The 14,805-nt window shown below is 42.1% G+C and overlaps 1 protein-coding gene across 1 annotated transcript; it reads left to right on the top strand.

Moving 5' to 3' along the window:
* The first annotated feature begins 1,077 nt into the window (after window positions 1–1,077).
* On the top strand, window positions 1,078–10,293 carry WNT16 (Wnt family member 16). The gene is made up of 4 exons (XM_009286869.1): window positions 1,078–1,146; window positions 1,326–1,341; window positions 1,832–2,118; window positions 9,829–10,293. The coding sequence occupies exons 1-4, from the start codon at window positions 1,078–1,080 to the stop codon at window positions 10,291–10,293; spliced, it is 837 nt and encodes a 278-aa protein (XP_009285144.1).
* Window positions 10,294–14,805: the final 4,512 nt, after the last annotated feature.

Raw genomic sequence — 14,805 nt, 5'->3', positions numbered from 1 at the left:
GCCGGCAGAGCCGGGCAGAGGAGTGCCGTCGTGGAGGGCGGTTACCGCATCCGCCCCGGGGAGGCCGACACAGGTACACGAAATTCACCGAGCAGACAAAACCTGCCGCTGTCTTTCCAAAATTATTGTGGCTTATTGCGGTTTTTGCTTAATGCGTCCGTGGATGACAGTGCCTTTAACTAGATCCACTTAACTGTGTTGAAATGTTGTTATTCTTAGACTGATGTTGGGTTTATCCCCTTATGTCATAATTACTAAATGAGTGGGGTAATGACACATAGTATTTCGAAAAGGTTGCTTGATTGCAGGTAAAAATCTGCTCACAGCACTAGATGCAATGTGAATTACTTTAAAATGTATCATATGTGCTCAATTAGGCGGTACTGCTCAGCACAGCAAGACCAAAGCTGCGTTCGTTGCGTGAACTAATAATGGAATTGCTGAAATTTACACTGAAACAGGGACATTTTGTTTGCATCAAATGACGGTATCAAAGGTCTTGATCCTGCAAGTTTCTTTTGAGCACTCTGCTCAATGATTTCAGCATAGCCATTGGTGTGAACTTAAGTATTGTATTACTTCATTTTGTGTTTGTGCAATCTTCACTTTTTACTACAATGCAACAGTGAAAAAAAACCCAAGTATTAACCATGAAAACGTAAAATGAGCAATAAAAAGTGATGCATATTCCGAAAAGGAAAAGAAAAAAAAACAGGGAGCAGTTTACCCTACTATATGTAACCATATGTATTGTATGTTAGCCCTTCTGTCCAATGGGAAGGACTCTTCCTACAGACCCATACATGAGTGACACGGCTAACCCACAAAGCTTCACTAGCATGTCCTGTGCAAACATTTTATGATGGTACCAGCACCACAGACTAATACGAACAGGAGAAACAAACAGGAACTTTCCTGCCCACAAGTAGGAACTTGGCAGACTGGAAATAACAAGTTGTTTTTACAACAGTGAAAATTAATACAGTGAAATTTTAGCGCAGTTGATGGCCAGGCATTGATTTTTGGTTTGCTTAGAGTATACCTGGCTTAACACAGTTTAAAGATCCGTGCCGCATTATGCCAGAAGTCTCAGGGAATGGGGCTGGCTTAAGAGGCCCAGGCAGGTCCCTCCATGATTCTTCTGAGGTATAATAAGAACAGGTAAAGGCTTTTTATACTGCTGTCTTTCCCATGGCCAGCTTATTCTAGGAAAAGCACATGGCCTAAATATTCTTGTGTCATCCTGATTTCTGCCTGGTTTAAGATTCTTGGGGCTGTTTGCAACCTTTGTGAGTTAGAACAACCTCAGTGTTTGCTAAATTTAGCATGAGGTAAGTTCTGGCCCTATACCAAAGTAACCCGGGATCGTGACAGCTTCAAGTTCCTCCTCTGAGATCTGAACTAACCTTTTCTTCTTCTTCAAATCAATATGAATAGTGAAAAGCAGAGTGGAGAGTAAGGGGGTTGGGGTGTGGTTTGTTTTGGGTTTGATTTTTTTTTTTTAAATTAAAACTTAATTGGTTTGAAAGTTTCTGGGGTAAATAAAGTTCCAACCAGATTTAGAAAGGAGTTACCAAAAATCGCATGGTAGAAGCAGCCAGAAACAGCACCATTAATAGCATCCTCATATGAAGAGGCCCTGAAGTCTTTTTTGGATGTGAGTAACCACTGCTTTAAACAAGTTAACTCTACACACCAAGCTGTGATGACTTTAAACTTGCAACTGTTCCCTTTTAATAATAGTCTGGCTTGTAAAATCGGTTTCTACAGCTCCGCCAGGAAGGCAATCAGAGGGAGTTATGAAGTAACATATTCGTGCTTTGTTTTGTAGGCACGAAGGAGACCGCATTCATATACGCAGTGACGTCAGCGGGCCTCGTGCATTCGGTGACACGATCGTGCAGCGCAGGAAACATGACCGAGTGCTCCTGCGACACGAACCTGCGGCACGGCGGCTCGGCCAGCGAGGGCTGGCACTGGGGCGGCTGCTCCGACGATATTCACTACGGAATGTCATTCAGCAGAAAGTTCCTGGATGTACCCATTAAGAATGTAACGGGCAAGAGCGGGAGCGGACTGGCGGCGATGAACCTGCACAACAACGAGGCTGGGAGGCAGGTACGTGTCACCATTCGGAAATGGCAGCAATCGCTTGTTTGGTTTATGCATTGGCAAAATGGCATCGACCAAACGAAGCCTGTCCTTGACTGCAGGTACAGATGGGGCCAATGGCAAGAACCGCACTAACACTGCCAAAGCAAATGTGTACAAACCCGGAATCAGAGCTGGTTTTAACTAATTAACTAACTACACTTTACACGTTAAAATAAAATCACAAAATAAGAATTAGATCTGGAGTGCTAATCAGAGTAATCTCAAATAGATATTTGACATTCTGTAGCGAACTTGAAATAGTCTTGTTATCAGCATAATACATTAGGAGTTTTTTCACTGATTATTCTGTTGTTATCATGACCTGCATTTTTGATTCTCTCTAATACTGAATGAGCAGGCAGACTGGACACGAGTCATCCTTACCCATCCACAGCCTCGGGTTCGCATCTGAGAGCAGAAGTCTAGAATCGTTCAGAGAGGAAATTGAGAGTTAACCTTTTCTTTTAAAAGATGGGATGGAAATGACACCTCTATTTTGAAGTAGCTCACTGGTTAGGGCACTCGTCAGAGAAGTGAGAGGAGACCGGCTTCAGATAGCTCTTCTTCAGGCTAAAGGACTTCAAACCCATGGTTGCAGAGGAAATGTGTGTGTGACGTTGGGTCCTCCTGTCCTGTTCTGCGGAGGATGATAAACAGGGGCAGAAACAGCCAATACAGGGAGATGTGAGTCTGTAATCTAGTGCTTGGGGCTTACATCTGGGATAGCAGAGACCTGAATTCTGGTTCTTGCTTTCAAATTAGTTTCTCTGCTTTACCTTGGAGTTTTTAACTTTGTGAGTGTTTAATGGCTCTCTCTGGCCCCATAATACTTTAAAACTGTTCTGTTTGGTGACACAGCTATAACTGAAGAAAAGAAATGGAGACCCTCTGGTTTTGACTACACATATTGATGGACTCCATTGTAACTCAGTAATTTCCTGTAGCCAGAAGCAGCATCAGTAGTTTTTACCGAAAACAACTTTCCTATCAGCCATAGACGGAGAGTAGCCATAGACGGGGAATAGCCATAGTAAGCCATCATAAGAGCCGTGGTGGTATCATTGCAAACTATTTTAATTTAAACCAATTTTTGCAGTTTACAAGGTAATATATTTTATTTAATTTAGTTAAGATATATAGTTGGAAAACCAGAAAATCTTTCAGGGACATAGGCCCTTTACAGGACCGAAGTAGAAGAAACAAACTTTAAAACTAAGTAGATGCTGAGAACAGTTACTGTGAGTTTAACTAGATGCCCGTCAGCTAAATCATCTCCAAGGAAAGGTGGTTGGTATTGTGTAGTAGGGGATGTTAATAAGAGGAACAGAAGATTAAGTGATTATCTCCTTAGGGAAAGAGCAAAGGGTTGTTTATCATGTTTGTAGAGAGAGATAGTTAAAGAAGGAGATAATAATCTCCATAAAATTATCTCTCTTAATGTCATGATTTTTAATATACAGTACAGATAGGAATTTTTATTTTAATACTCATGTTTGTCATTAGACAGTGCCATTTTCTCGGATTAGGGTGAGAGTCGAAGTGTAGGGAAGAAATAGCAAGGCTCCAGAGGAACTTCAAAGAGAAACAGAGATGTGATTTCTGTGTTTAGGTGGCAGCGACACAGGTCTCTTTGATAGCCTGTTCTCTTGTCTGCCTCTAGCTCTCTTAGCAGCAGCAGCAGTTTGCTGTCCTTTTGTCTTCGGTGACAGTGTTCGCTTACAGTCTTCCAGCACCATCCTTGTGCTTATCACTCACTCCTCCAGGTGTGCCAGTACATCTGTCTGGCGTCTTGCTCTGTGAACTGTATCAAGGAACCGTTCAGCTTTAAGAAAAGCCACACACACACAGACCCTAGAAGAGAAACTTTTCTTTTGGGGTTGCTTTCTTTAAAGTTGGATCAGTTCCCTGATCTCACCTATAGCGGTGACACAGACAATTGGGCCACCTACATCACGGGGACAGGACTGACTGGCAAAAGGGAAGAGTGCATTCAGTTGAAGATAACATATTTTCAGACAGTGAGCTAAAGCTGCAAGGGATTGGAGGATGTGGTTAAGCAAGTCTTCATTTTCCATGAACAGTATTTTTTTACAGCATCCAAGTTATCTTAGATGCCGGTTATATGCATGAAAATATAATTGTTTCTGAGTCCACATCTTTAATGTCCTGCAACTGTAGTACCTTCTATTACTATTCATGTCAAGTGGTACCTCTTACTATACATAACTTCATGAAAGCAGAGTTTTAGACTAGGCTGTCTGTCTCCGTGAATGTGGTAGAATACAGCCCAAAAGGATCCGTCAGGTCCTGAGGATCTTTCAGGATTCCAGGCTTTTCACAATACTGAGCTCTCCAACAAGGCTCTCAAAGCACGCTGTCACAGGCTCATTTGGTGCACACGATATATATGCTCATTCCTTTTCGAAGACACTTTACTGTGTTTAAAACCAAAAAAACCCCACCCACTGCAAGCCTGAAAGGCTGGAAGATCCTTATTTCACTGATTTTTGTATCAATGGTGTATTTGTTGTTCATTATCTTGGAAGAAAATATGCAGAGTATTTAGTCAGCTTCCATGCATAAATATTTTGTAACTTAATGGCAAACTGTAGGATAAAGCAAATATTTTGACCACTGTCCAGAGTGAAAGAGAATGTTTATTATTGGTACTTGGGATTTCTAGCAGCGATATTAGCTGAAGTAAAGTTTAGCAGAACTCTTGATTTTTGTAGTTTCAAAATCCTTAACTAGGAGATGTTGGAAAATGTTGACCTTCATGTTTTGGGGCTTACAGGAAGGATGTTTTGCAATATATTTTGGTGCCTTATGACCTTTTGTAATAAATACTATCATGTTCGTGGTTCTGTGTCTTGCAAGAGCAGTCTTCCAGGGACAATACTTCTGTGTTTGTTTGGAGTTACGAATGGAACTGGTATGTGCAGAATTCTCTTGCTCCTTTCCCATTTCTGTACAAATGCTATTTTACATGTCTACATCTGATAGTTAAATCCAAGATATATCAATTTTAAAACATTAAGGATCTTTTGACTGAGTTGTCCACTGTTTAGGACACTAAACCTGAACCTCAGAAGATCCAGATTTCATTCCTTATTCTGCCACAAGATAAACGTTCATCATCTTCTAGCATTGTAATGTTCAAAATACCTAGATGTGCATACGTGAGTTGGGTACCTCTGCTCCTTAAATTAAAGGATGAGGGGAGTCAGGCGCTATGGGTTGAGTATTATTGTAGTAGTATTCTTTCACTGATGGAAGAATTTCTGCTCAGTTTTGCACTTGTGGAAATTTATTTGATCTGCAGAACTTGTGTTCTCACATTGAAATAGGTTGGCTCATCAGAGAGTTTATTTTTACTGATACTTGTGGGTTGGTTCCAGACCCACCAACAGTCTGCAACTGTTCTTAAGTGCTGTACCTCCAGTAGGACATGTGCTTGTCTTCATGAATAGTCCTGCTCTCTTCTCCCAGTGGCTTAAATTAGGCTGTTTGATTACAGGCATCGGTTCCCATTGCAAAACAAGTACTAGCAGCCCCTGTCTCACAGGTGAGAACAGTGCCTGCAAGCAGAGAGCTTAGCTTGGAGTTATTAAGCTTTAATTGGCATTAAGGGGTACACAAACTGTGATTCCACTGACACTCTCATTAGTTGCAGACCAATCTCTGCTTTCTGCCCATCCACCTGTTCTAGCTGCACATTTCCACCCCATGCTGCTCCCTCTGTTAATCACATTGGATCAGTGAAAGGAAGTCAGTTTAAAAATGATCTTTTTTTCAGGTTAATTTTTGACACAGATCAGTGTTCAGCACTGTATCCAGTTCATCACTTAACCCTGCGCTCTTGTTGGGCTAGTACCACCAGGGCTGAGGGCAGCGAGTGGCAATAGGAACAGGTCAGGTGGGCTTGTGGCTGAACGCAACACTCATGGATCCAGCTCAGTTCCACACTGATCACGTCCCACCAGAAGGCTGCGTTGGCTTCTACAGGCACCCTCTTAGGTTTGTTTGCAAGGAAACAGCAAGAGAAGATTCCTAGTCCCTAAATTTTGCCAGATGTTCAACTATGGGAGTTTGTTCATTAAAGTTCACATGGCAGCCTGAAATCCAGCGGCATATTTTGTGATCAGCCAAAGCAAGTTGTCAGCTCCCTGTGCTGGCAGTAGAGGCAACCCAAAATATGTTGGAGTCCAACCAGAAGACTTGCTCCTCCTAGCAGCTGGCAAGCAATAGCCCAGGGTCATGCACAATTGTGATGACACCATAAATCATTCTACAACAGATTGTATCAAAGCTTCATGTGAGAATCCTGAGCAACACAGAATAAAAACACAAATGTTTGTAACTGCTATGGATGTTCTCAGTGCTTCCACACTCAACCACATTTGTAGTTCTTGCATTGATCTGATCTTCCATACACTGCTAATATATGCTGCACTTTTATATTTTGTTGTCAGCCTGAGACTCCAATATCAGTTTCTGCTGTTTAGAAACTCTGTCTCCCTTTAGTTTTCATTAATTCATTCAGAGAAAGACTCTGAGTGTCATCTGCTGGGCTACTTGCCCACATGGAAGTAACTCACCCTTAGCACCTAGCAGACATGTCCAGTGCTTCCCCTGACAATTTCTGGATCCTTCCACCTCATGCAGATTTTACTATGCCTGATTCTAGCAGACTTGGAAGTACACTTCTTTCCCCAAGCCAAACTGTATGTTTTTCCCCTGTTGCTTCTTCCCTAGTTAGTACCCTGTCATACTGCAGTGAAAGCGAGGATTACATCTGTAACCTTATAAATCTTCTAGCACAATGTGGTTTCAAACTACTTTGAGATTCTAGTTACTTGCTATGATACAAATAACTAATCATTAGAAATTGGAAAATACTATTAAATCCCTTCTGTTTGTAAATTGTGTGTAAAATTTATCTTTCGATACTGTGTTTCTCTTTCCCTTGACATTTTATTAGGTTATCTGTATTCTAACAAAGACTTTCTGTCCTTGGATCTCAAATTCTCATCTGCCTCAATCACTGTTACATCTTAATGATGCATGTTCTGACTACCCAGTGATTTCCTTATTGATAGATTCTGAAGATATGAGCACAAGGTCATGTCTGTCTATTAAACAGAAACTAGCCTGTGAAGGAGAGAAGATAAGTATCTACAAGAATTACTGCCAGTTGATTTGCTCCTGAAAGAGTCTGTGTGTGCTCTGGGGTGAGGGTCTGCTTGCTGCAATATTCTTATTTCTTCCAGGATAGGGAAAAATCTCCAGTCCCGAAAGCAATCCACAGCACCTGGAAATATCTCCTGTATTGGTGTATCACTTCACCAGGTTTAGTCTGCAAAGGCTAATGGCTGTTCGAGGTCAGGGCATACACCTGCTCTTTCTTGCTAATGGTTCTTTGAATGCCTTGCTTGTTTGGCTTCTGCAGTAACCTTTACCAACAAATAGGTCCTGTTCATTAACCGAAGATGTGACTCCAAGCAAACACATTGGTCATGTGTATTTTTAATAATGTTTGTAGAGTTATATGCATGTACCAACTCAGGCTTGTGTCAATATCTTTGGGGCAGAATCTCCCAGGAGGCCTCAACTCCCACTGAAATCAATGGATTTAACCATGTTGGACTCATCCCAAACTTCTGTGACTGCATTTACCATGATGAAAAGTCCCAGTTTAACACACAGGGTAGAAACAGCTCATTTTATCTGCTCCATGCCTTGACTAGCTCTGAAACTTTGAGGATGGCATTTGTGCTGCCTGAGCTACAAATAAGCAGTCTGGGACTTGAGTTTATTTCTAGTCATGCATAGGGTCAGTAGGGCTTGGTAGGATTTCAGGGCTCTGATCTCACTGCAGAATCAGGGCTTAAGAACAGACACAAATGAAACTACTTTCTCAGGGAAAACCAGATGAGGGTGTTAGATTTGTTTTCTGTTTTTTCTTCCTTAAGACAGTTTGAGAAAGACATAGATTGACAGTGGTTAATATTTGTGCGGGCTGTGGAGAAAGTGAAGGTTTAGGGTGAATTTTAATAAACAGCATGAAGTTGGATTTTTTTTGTCTTCCCCTTTGTGGAAAATAGTGGTTCCTCCACAGAAGAATAATTTGAATCTGTATTGACCTTGCTGCATGAGAAGTTTAAAGAGAAACTTACTATGAATTAATTTAAAATTCACTCTTTCTCTTACTTTTTCCAATTGCCTTTACTGTGGAAATTAAATATGAGAGAAAAGGTTAGTAAAATGGAAGACACTAGTATGGGCTTTCCACACCATTAACCAATGGCTCGTATGAGTCTACAGGATGGCTCCAGAGAGTGTATTAATGGAAAGGTAAAACAAAAAACCCCCAAAATTATGATACCTTGTCCTTTTGCTATATCTGTGCATGCCACAATTTTTCTGTGCACTTTTCCAAACTATAGTGTGAGATGTGTCACAAGCCTAATTGTATAATTTTGTACTATAACTATTAGATATTCCAGAAGGAAGTATTATATTGATTGTCTGCTGACTATTTGAATTGCAATCCCAGATAAAGTTACTGCTTGTTTACAGATTCCAGTCCTTTGAGGCTTGTTCTCGTATAAAAGGAGCCAAAATTCTTGAGTGTTGCAAAAGCTTAACACAGGCTGCAGATTCCCATTGTCAGTCAGACAGTTATTGTTCAGCCCAGTGCTTGCATCTGCATGGGCGTGGAAAAGTAGCCCACCTAACGGTATTTTAATGTTGGTAATAACTGTGGAAATTTTGCTAAAACATTGAAAGTTATAAAAGTAATGTGAGCGCAACTATCAAATTGTGTTAAATAGAGCTGTTATGCAACTGGAAACACTAGAAACCCATGATAGTACTAGTATGTCTAAATTACAAGAACAGGGCTTGATCCTGTAAGTGGGAAGCACCTGAGATTTACTCCAGAATACCTAAGTTGAACATACCTCTGCTGAGCCATAGTGGCCTCTTTGATAGACTTTCTGTGGAGCCCAGGGACATGGGCATCCTCCTGCTCTTCCAACACAGGTCTGCCCCGAGGTGCCTTCAGGCCATACACTGCACTGCTGCGGATGCTGAGCCATGCTGGTCACACAGACACTGTTGTCTGACCTCAAGCCATTCCTGTGGCCTTAGTTACAGACTGTATTGTGAATGTTTAGTGATCTTGATGGTAGCTGCAAGGCACCCTTAAAAGACAGCATAGACCTCCCCAGTAAATGTCTTCCAATGTAGGAACGGTGCCGTTACCTGCCCTGTTCCTGCTTCCCCTCCTGCTATTTCCCACAAGGGCCGTTTGCATTCCAGCGGTGGGAGGAGCGACACAGGACATGTCATTTCAGGTATTTAGGATCCTCCAGAATGAAAAACCAGACAGAAATACAAGCTTTCATTATTGTTATTCAATATTGCTACGTTATCGCCATTGCAAAGTGCAAATGCAGAGCACTTCTGAAGATCAGGCTTCCCATAGTGGGGGTCCGGAGTTGGAAACCTGATTCCTAACATGTATCCTCCTGTGCTCTGGCTTCCCCATCACTGAAATGGCAATGGCAGCTATAATATTAAATACTTCGAGACCTCTGTGTTACTGATGTCAGGCGATATTCCTAATGAATGGAAGACCTCATCCAAATGTCGTTCTTCCTTTGCTTTCAGGCTGTAGCAAAGCTGATGTCAGTGGATTGCCGTTGTCACGGTGTTTCTGGGTCCTGTGCTGTGAAAACTTGTTGGAAAACAATGTCCTCCTTTGAAAAGATTGGCCGTTTTTTAAAGGATAAGTATGAAAACAGCATACAGATATCAGACAGACTGAAAAAAAAACTACGCAGGAAAGAGAAAAGCCAGCGAAAAATACCAATTGGGAAAGAAGACCTGCTGTATGTGAACAAATCGCCCAATTACTGTGTTGAAGACCAAAAACTGGGGATCCCTGGGACTCAGGGAAGGGAATGTAACCGCACCTCAGAGGGACCCGACGGCTGCAACCTCCTCTGCTGTGGGCGCGGGTACAACACCCACGTTGTCAGGCACGTGGAAAGGTGTGAATGCAAGTTTGTCTGGTGCTGCTACGTGCGCTGCCGGAGGTGCGAGACCATGACCGATGTACACACCTGCAAATAAGATGAAGTACAGAAAACACGGCTAAACCATCCCGCACTATTTGGTGCACACAACAAGGCAATAATTACTTTTACCACGTGGGATTGCAGGGGGATCAGCCTCAGGGGGAATGGGTATTGCCAAACAATGGGTAGTCCAAGCATTTGGCATATGAAAGAGCAACTGAGTGAACAGCAGCCTGCACGCAGGGACAGCTAAAACAACAAAAAAGGACTCCCGATGACACATTTGAACATGTAACTCCATGAGCAGGGACAGACACTAAACTTTCCAAGTCTTTAATAGCCACAACGTCCTGAAGATCCATGTGGTCAGTAGGTACAGTGGAGAAAACTCAAGATCTCGTTAGCTAGAGACTGAAGAGTTAAAAGAGCACGTAAGACACATTAGATATAATCCTTATGTCTGTATTTTTAAAACTGGGACTAGATGGATCCACTAGATGGTTCATTTCTGCAGGCTTTAGGAAAAAATCCAAAGATAGGGGAAATGTTCTGCTGTTGACCATGAAGCATTTGCTTTGCAACCGTTCGGAAAGCTGTCTTCTGCATAATATGCAGAAAAGCGTCCAGTACTGAGAACATATGTGACTGCAGAGAGCTGGGCACTGCCTGGGTGGAAAAGAAGGGCCCATCAGCGTGGAGCAAGCTGTGTCCAGAGTAGAGGGGCTGGAGCACAGCTTGATGAACGTGAATGGTGTACCAAATAGCAACCTCGGGATTTTTTATAGGTTGTCTTTCAAACACACAAAGGACAAGTCTGAGGAGGGACAGAAATACGGTTTGGTATTTCAAGGAAATAAAATCCTTCACAGGCATTTCCTCAGTATCTGAACACACAATTTGCGAGTCAGACAGTTGTCACCCCACTGTTGGACTGTATGCAATAACCTGCCACGTTCAACAATCTCGCTGGTGGTTCACCATCATTTTCACAATTAACCATATGAGATTCAGCCCAAAGAAATCTGCCATAAAGCGAAAGATTTTTTTAAAACATTGCTTTCTCTTATAGAAGCAGCAGCTAGAACTTTTCATTGGGTTGCATCCCTAGTAAGTTCAATGCACAATGTAATTTATGGATTGGCTCACACCACTAAAATATTTAGTCTGTTATTGATAACATTTTCTCCCCCTCCATATGTTGGGTCAAATTTATTTTACATCTGTGAAATGTTGTTTATTTTTCTGCAATGATTTAATGCCTGGCTTAAAAAGCATCATGTAAAAGGATTTCTGTTGTTTAAATGTGCAAAGACCTATTTTTGATAAGACAAGAAAGTTTATATTTTGTAAATATTTAAATTATGCAAGTTATGTAAAAGGTTTCCAAAACTAATGTGATAAGATTACAGCCTTTGGCATTTGTTGGTTAGATATTTGTTACTATTGTAGTAGCCTTTAATTGATTTTTATTTGCATGTGCAGGGGGAAATTAATCAGAGAATTACATAAATGTTCCTTTTTTTACCATCAGGGTGGTTATAATAATTGCAGTTAATACACACTGATGAGAAACACTTACTATGATTTTCTAAATGATCAGTTAATTAATATTCTGTATACTTTTTTTATTCTTTTAAGTCCATTTTACAAACAGTGAAATCCTGGCTCCAGTGGTAAGTGCACAACTCTCACTGACATCAAGGGGACTTGCAAGGGTTTGCAATCCCTTAACTTGTTCTACACTAACAGTCAGTTTTTAGAAAGAAATCATCTTAGACAGTTTGGTTGAGGCTTTCAAAGTTACTTTGAGGAATTCATTTCCTAGTTGTCAATTATTTTCCCATGAAAGATGGTGACCAGATTCCCTGTCACTCTTTATTGGATGTGTAGGTCAGGAAGAAGCAAACAAAATCTTCTGTGTTGTGGTACTTCACTGCCTTATTTGGAGTATCTTAGGAACATCAGTTCAGCAACCAAGAAGTCCTTTTTCTGCTGGGTCTTTTTCGACCTTCCCTCCGCATTTGGTCAGTCTGTCTCCATTGACCTAGCCAGATAATCATCCTGAGGCCACAAAATCTGCTGTCTATGGGAACGGTGCTCAGTGTGCTAGTTGCTGTCACAGGAGGATTCAGCACCCTCCCTGTGAAAACTTGGACAGGGAGGACACATCCTGGTGGAAGACCCTGAAGAGAGAGTTGTGAGCCCCAGGTTGTTCCCATCTTCCAGCAATGAAAGTAAACCCACAGGCTGCACAGGCTGTGCCACAGCACCTAGTGGCAGCATGGATGGGACATGCTACTGGTCACTGTTGATATGAAGGTGCTGTAGAGACCACCTCTTTCTGAATCTGCCCTACGTCAAGCTGCTGGCAGAGGTAAGTGCCTCGGTACCCTACGTGAAACTGCTCCTAATGGTACCTCCACTGAGTTCAGTGTTGAGGTCACCACCATTTTGTTGTAGGGAGCTCCATCAGGAACCAGCCGCTGGGAGTTCAGTGTGGAGACCAAGATCTTCTCTTGAAGCAGCCCTGATCTGTGTCTCAAAACTACCTTAGCTTTTACCGGACCTAAAGGTTCTTCCATGCCTGATCTGTAAAGTAAGGAAAATCACCAATGTACTTCTTGGTATGCCTTAACTTCTGGCAGGGTAGGAAATGGGGAGAAAATGGTCCTGGACTCCTGGGCCTAAGGTCAGCTTCAGGGATTTGCCCAGATGAAAAATCTCAGTAGGCTGTTTCTGTGGGTTTGAAGGGGAAGGGCACTCACATGAGCATTGCACGGAGACATGGGGCAGTCATGATGCAACCAATGCAGTCAGGGTGTCTCTTGCCTGCTTGGCTAGCCAGTATTTGACGCTGAGTTATTTTTGAGAGGTCATCTAGTTCCAAAAAAATATTTTTTGTTCTTAAATGTTGTTAATAAAGGATTTTTTTCTGGTTTTGTGGGGGGGAAGAGTTTATTTTTTCAAAGAATGACAAAAGACAATGAAGAGAAGTGGCAACACACATGGTTTATGAAAGCTACAATGGCTGAGCAAACAAGGTAACAGGCGTTTGAAGCTTCACTGGCAGCAGAAGGACCCATCTTGCCTTGAGAAGCTGGAGAGCTCTTTCATGGGGGGGTGGCATTACCCTTTCTGCACCAAGGGCAGAGCACTGGTGAGAGCAAGCCCATGCAGTCTGAGGGGCTGCTGCTTGCTCTCCTGCTGCACTAATGTCGGGGGCTTGGAGGGGGAAGCAGAAGCAAAGCTGAGTGCATTGGGGAGAGTGGAGCATGAGCCCCTCTCTTTACCTATCATCACAGTTGAAATTGCTGTTTAAGTTAAGCTCCGTTGTAACTTATCTAAGTTACATCCATAAAACTAGTTCTGGATGGGCAGTGTCTGTAAAAGCAATTCTGGATGGGATCAGGATATAAACATTGTTTTGTAGTAGCATCAGGGCTAAAGGAATTAGCTGACATCTACTGCAGTATTTATTCCACAAAACTGCCTTTACTCCTTCCACACTCTGGAAAAGCTCTCCTTGGGTGAGAGTGAGAGGGAGAACCATCTGTAAGACAGTATGCCTCTGCTTCAAAGAGGAGCCTACATATGACATAGGTGGTTCAGCTACTTTTGTGGGCAAATGGCACTGGGATGAATTTCATTCACTCAGTTTAATAGGGTGGGGCTTTTTTCCCAGTGCTGGGACTGGAGGATCAAGGTTGTTGACTTTGAAAACATAGCCTTATAATACTCTTGTATAGCTTTGCAATAATACATCCTTTCTGTTTGAAAGTGGCTACATGCGTGCTTATCTGAGCAAGTGAGATAAGAAAAAAAATTGGAAAGAAATTCACAGTTTGCGTGGGGGAAAGGTCTTATCTTAGTCCTGTTCCCTCACACTGCCCTTTTATGCATGGAGCAGCAGTTTGTGAAAAGTAGCAAACCTATGAAAAATGCCACAAGTTTACTTTTTGAAGAAAGGATAATTGTAACCTCTTCTGAAACTGAAAATGATATATGCTATTTTGAAAACAGAAATGCATGTGCACTGGCTGCATATTTTAAGAGCAAAGTTGTGTTGTTAACTGAAGTGCTGACATACTCAGAGGAGTTACTGCAGGAATACAGCTGGTCAGTCTGTCCACATGCCCGCCTGTGCGTGCATCGGCAACTGAAGAACACCGTCTTGTCCTTGCCTGTTGGAGGTCCCTTGTCAAAGGATGTGTAGTAAATGGAGATTGTCTCCATTACTACCAAAATGTCTCTGTGCTGGGCAGCACTTTTCAGTGAATGCCAAGCATGTAAAATGTGTAAACAGCAACAATTAGCATTGGTCATTCAGAGGAAATGATGTTAAAAAGACATCCACTTTGGCTGAGGTTTCTGATGGAGCTGAGATGCTTGATTTCATCGAAGGATGAGGTTTCACCAGATAGCAAACTTGACTTTAGGGCGGTTCCTCATAGATCAAAGCTGTCATGGCTAGGTCATGTAAAGTGCTGAACCCATACCAACTCACTCTGTTGGCTAAGATTTATTAAAAACATGTAAAAGGATCATCCCACTGTGGCAGACTTCATGC

This window comes from Aptenodytes forsteri, unplaced genomic scaffold, assembly GCF_000699145.1.
Source record: "Aptenodytes forsteri isolate BGI_AS27 unplaced genomic scaffold, ASM69914v1 Scaffold166, whole genome shotgun sequence".
Taxonomy (NCBI): domain Eukaryota; kingdom Metazoa; phylum Chordata; class Aves; order Sphenisciformes; family Spheniscidae; genus Aptenodytes; species Aptenodytes forsteri.
Note: the sequence above shows the minus strand (reverse complement) of the source record. Positions and strands in the feature narration are given on the sequence as shown.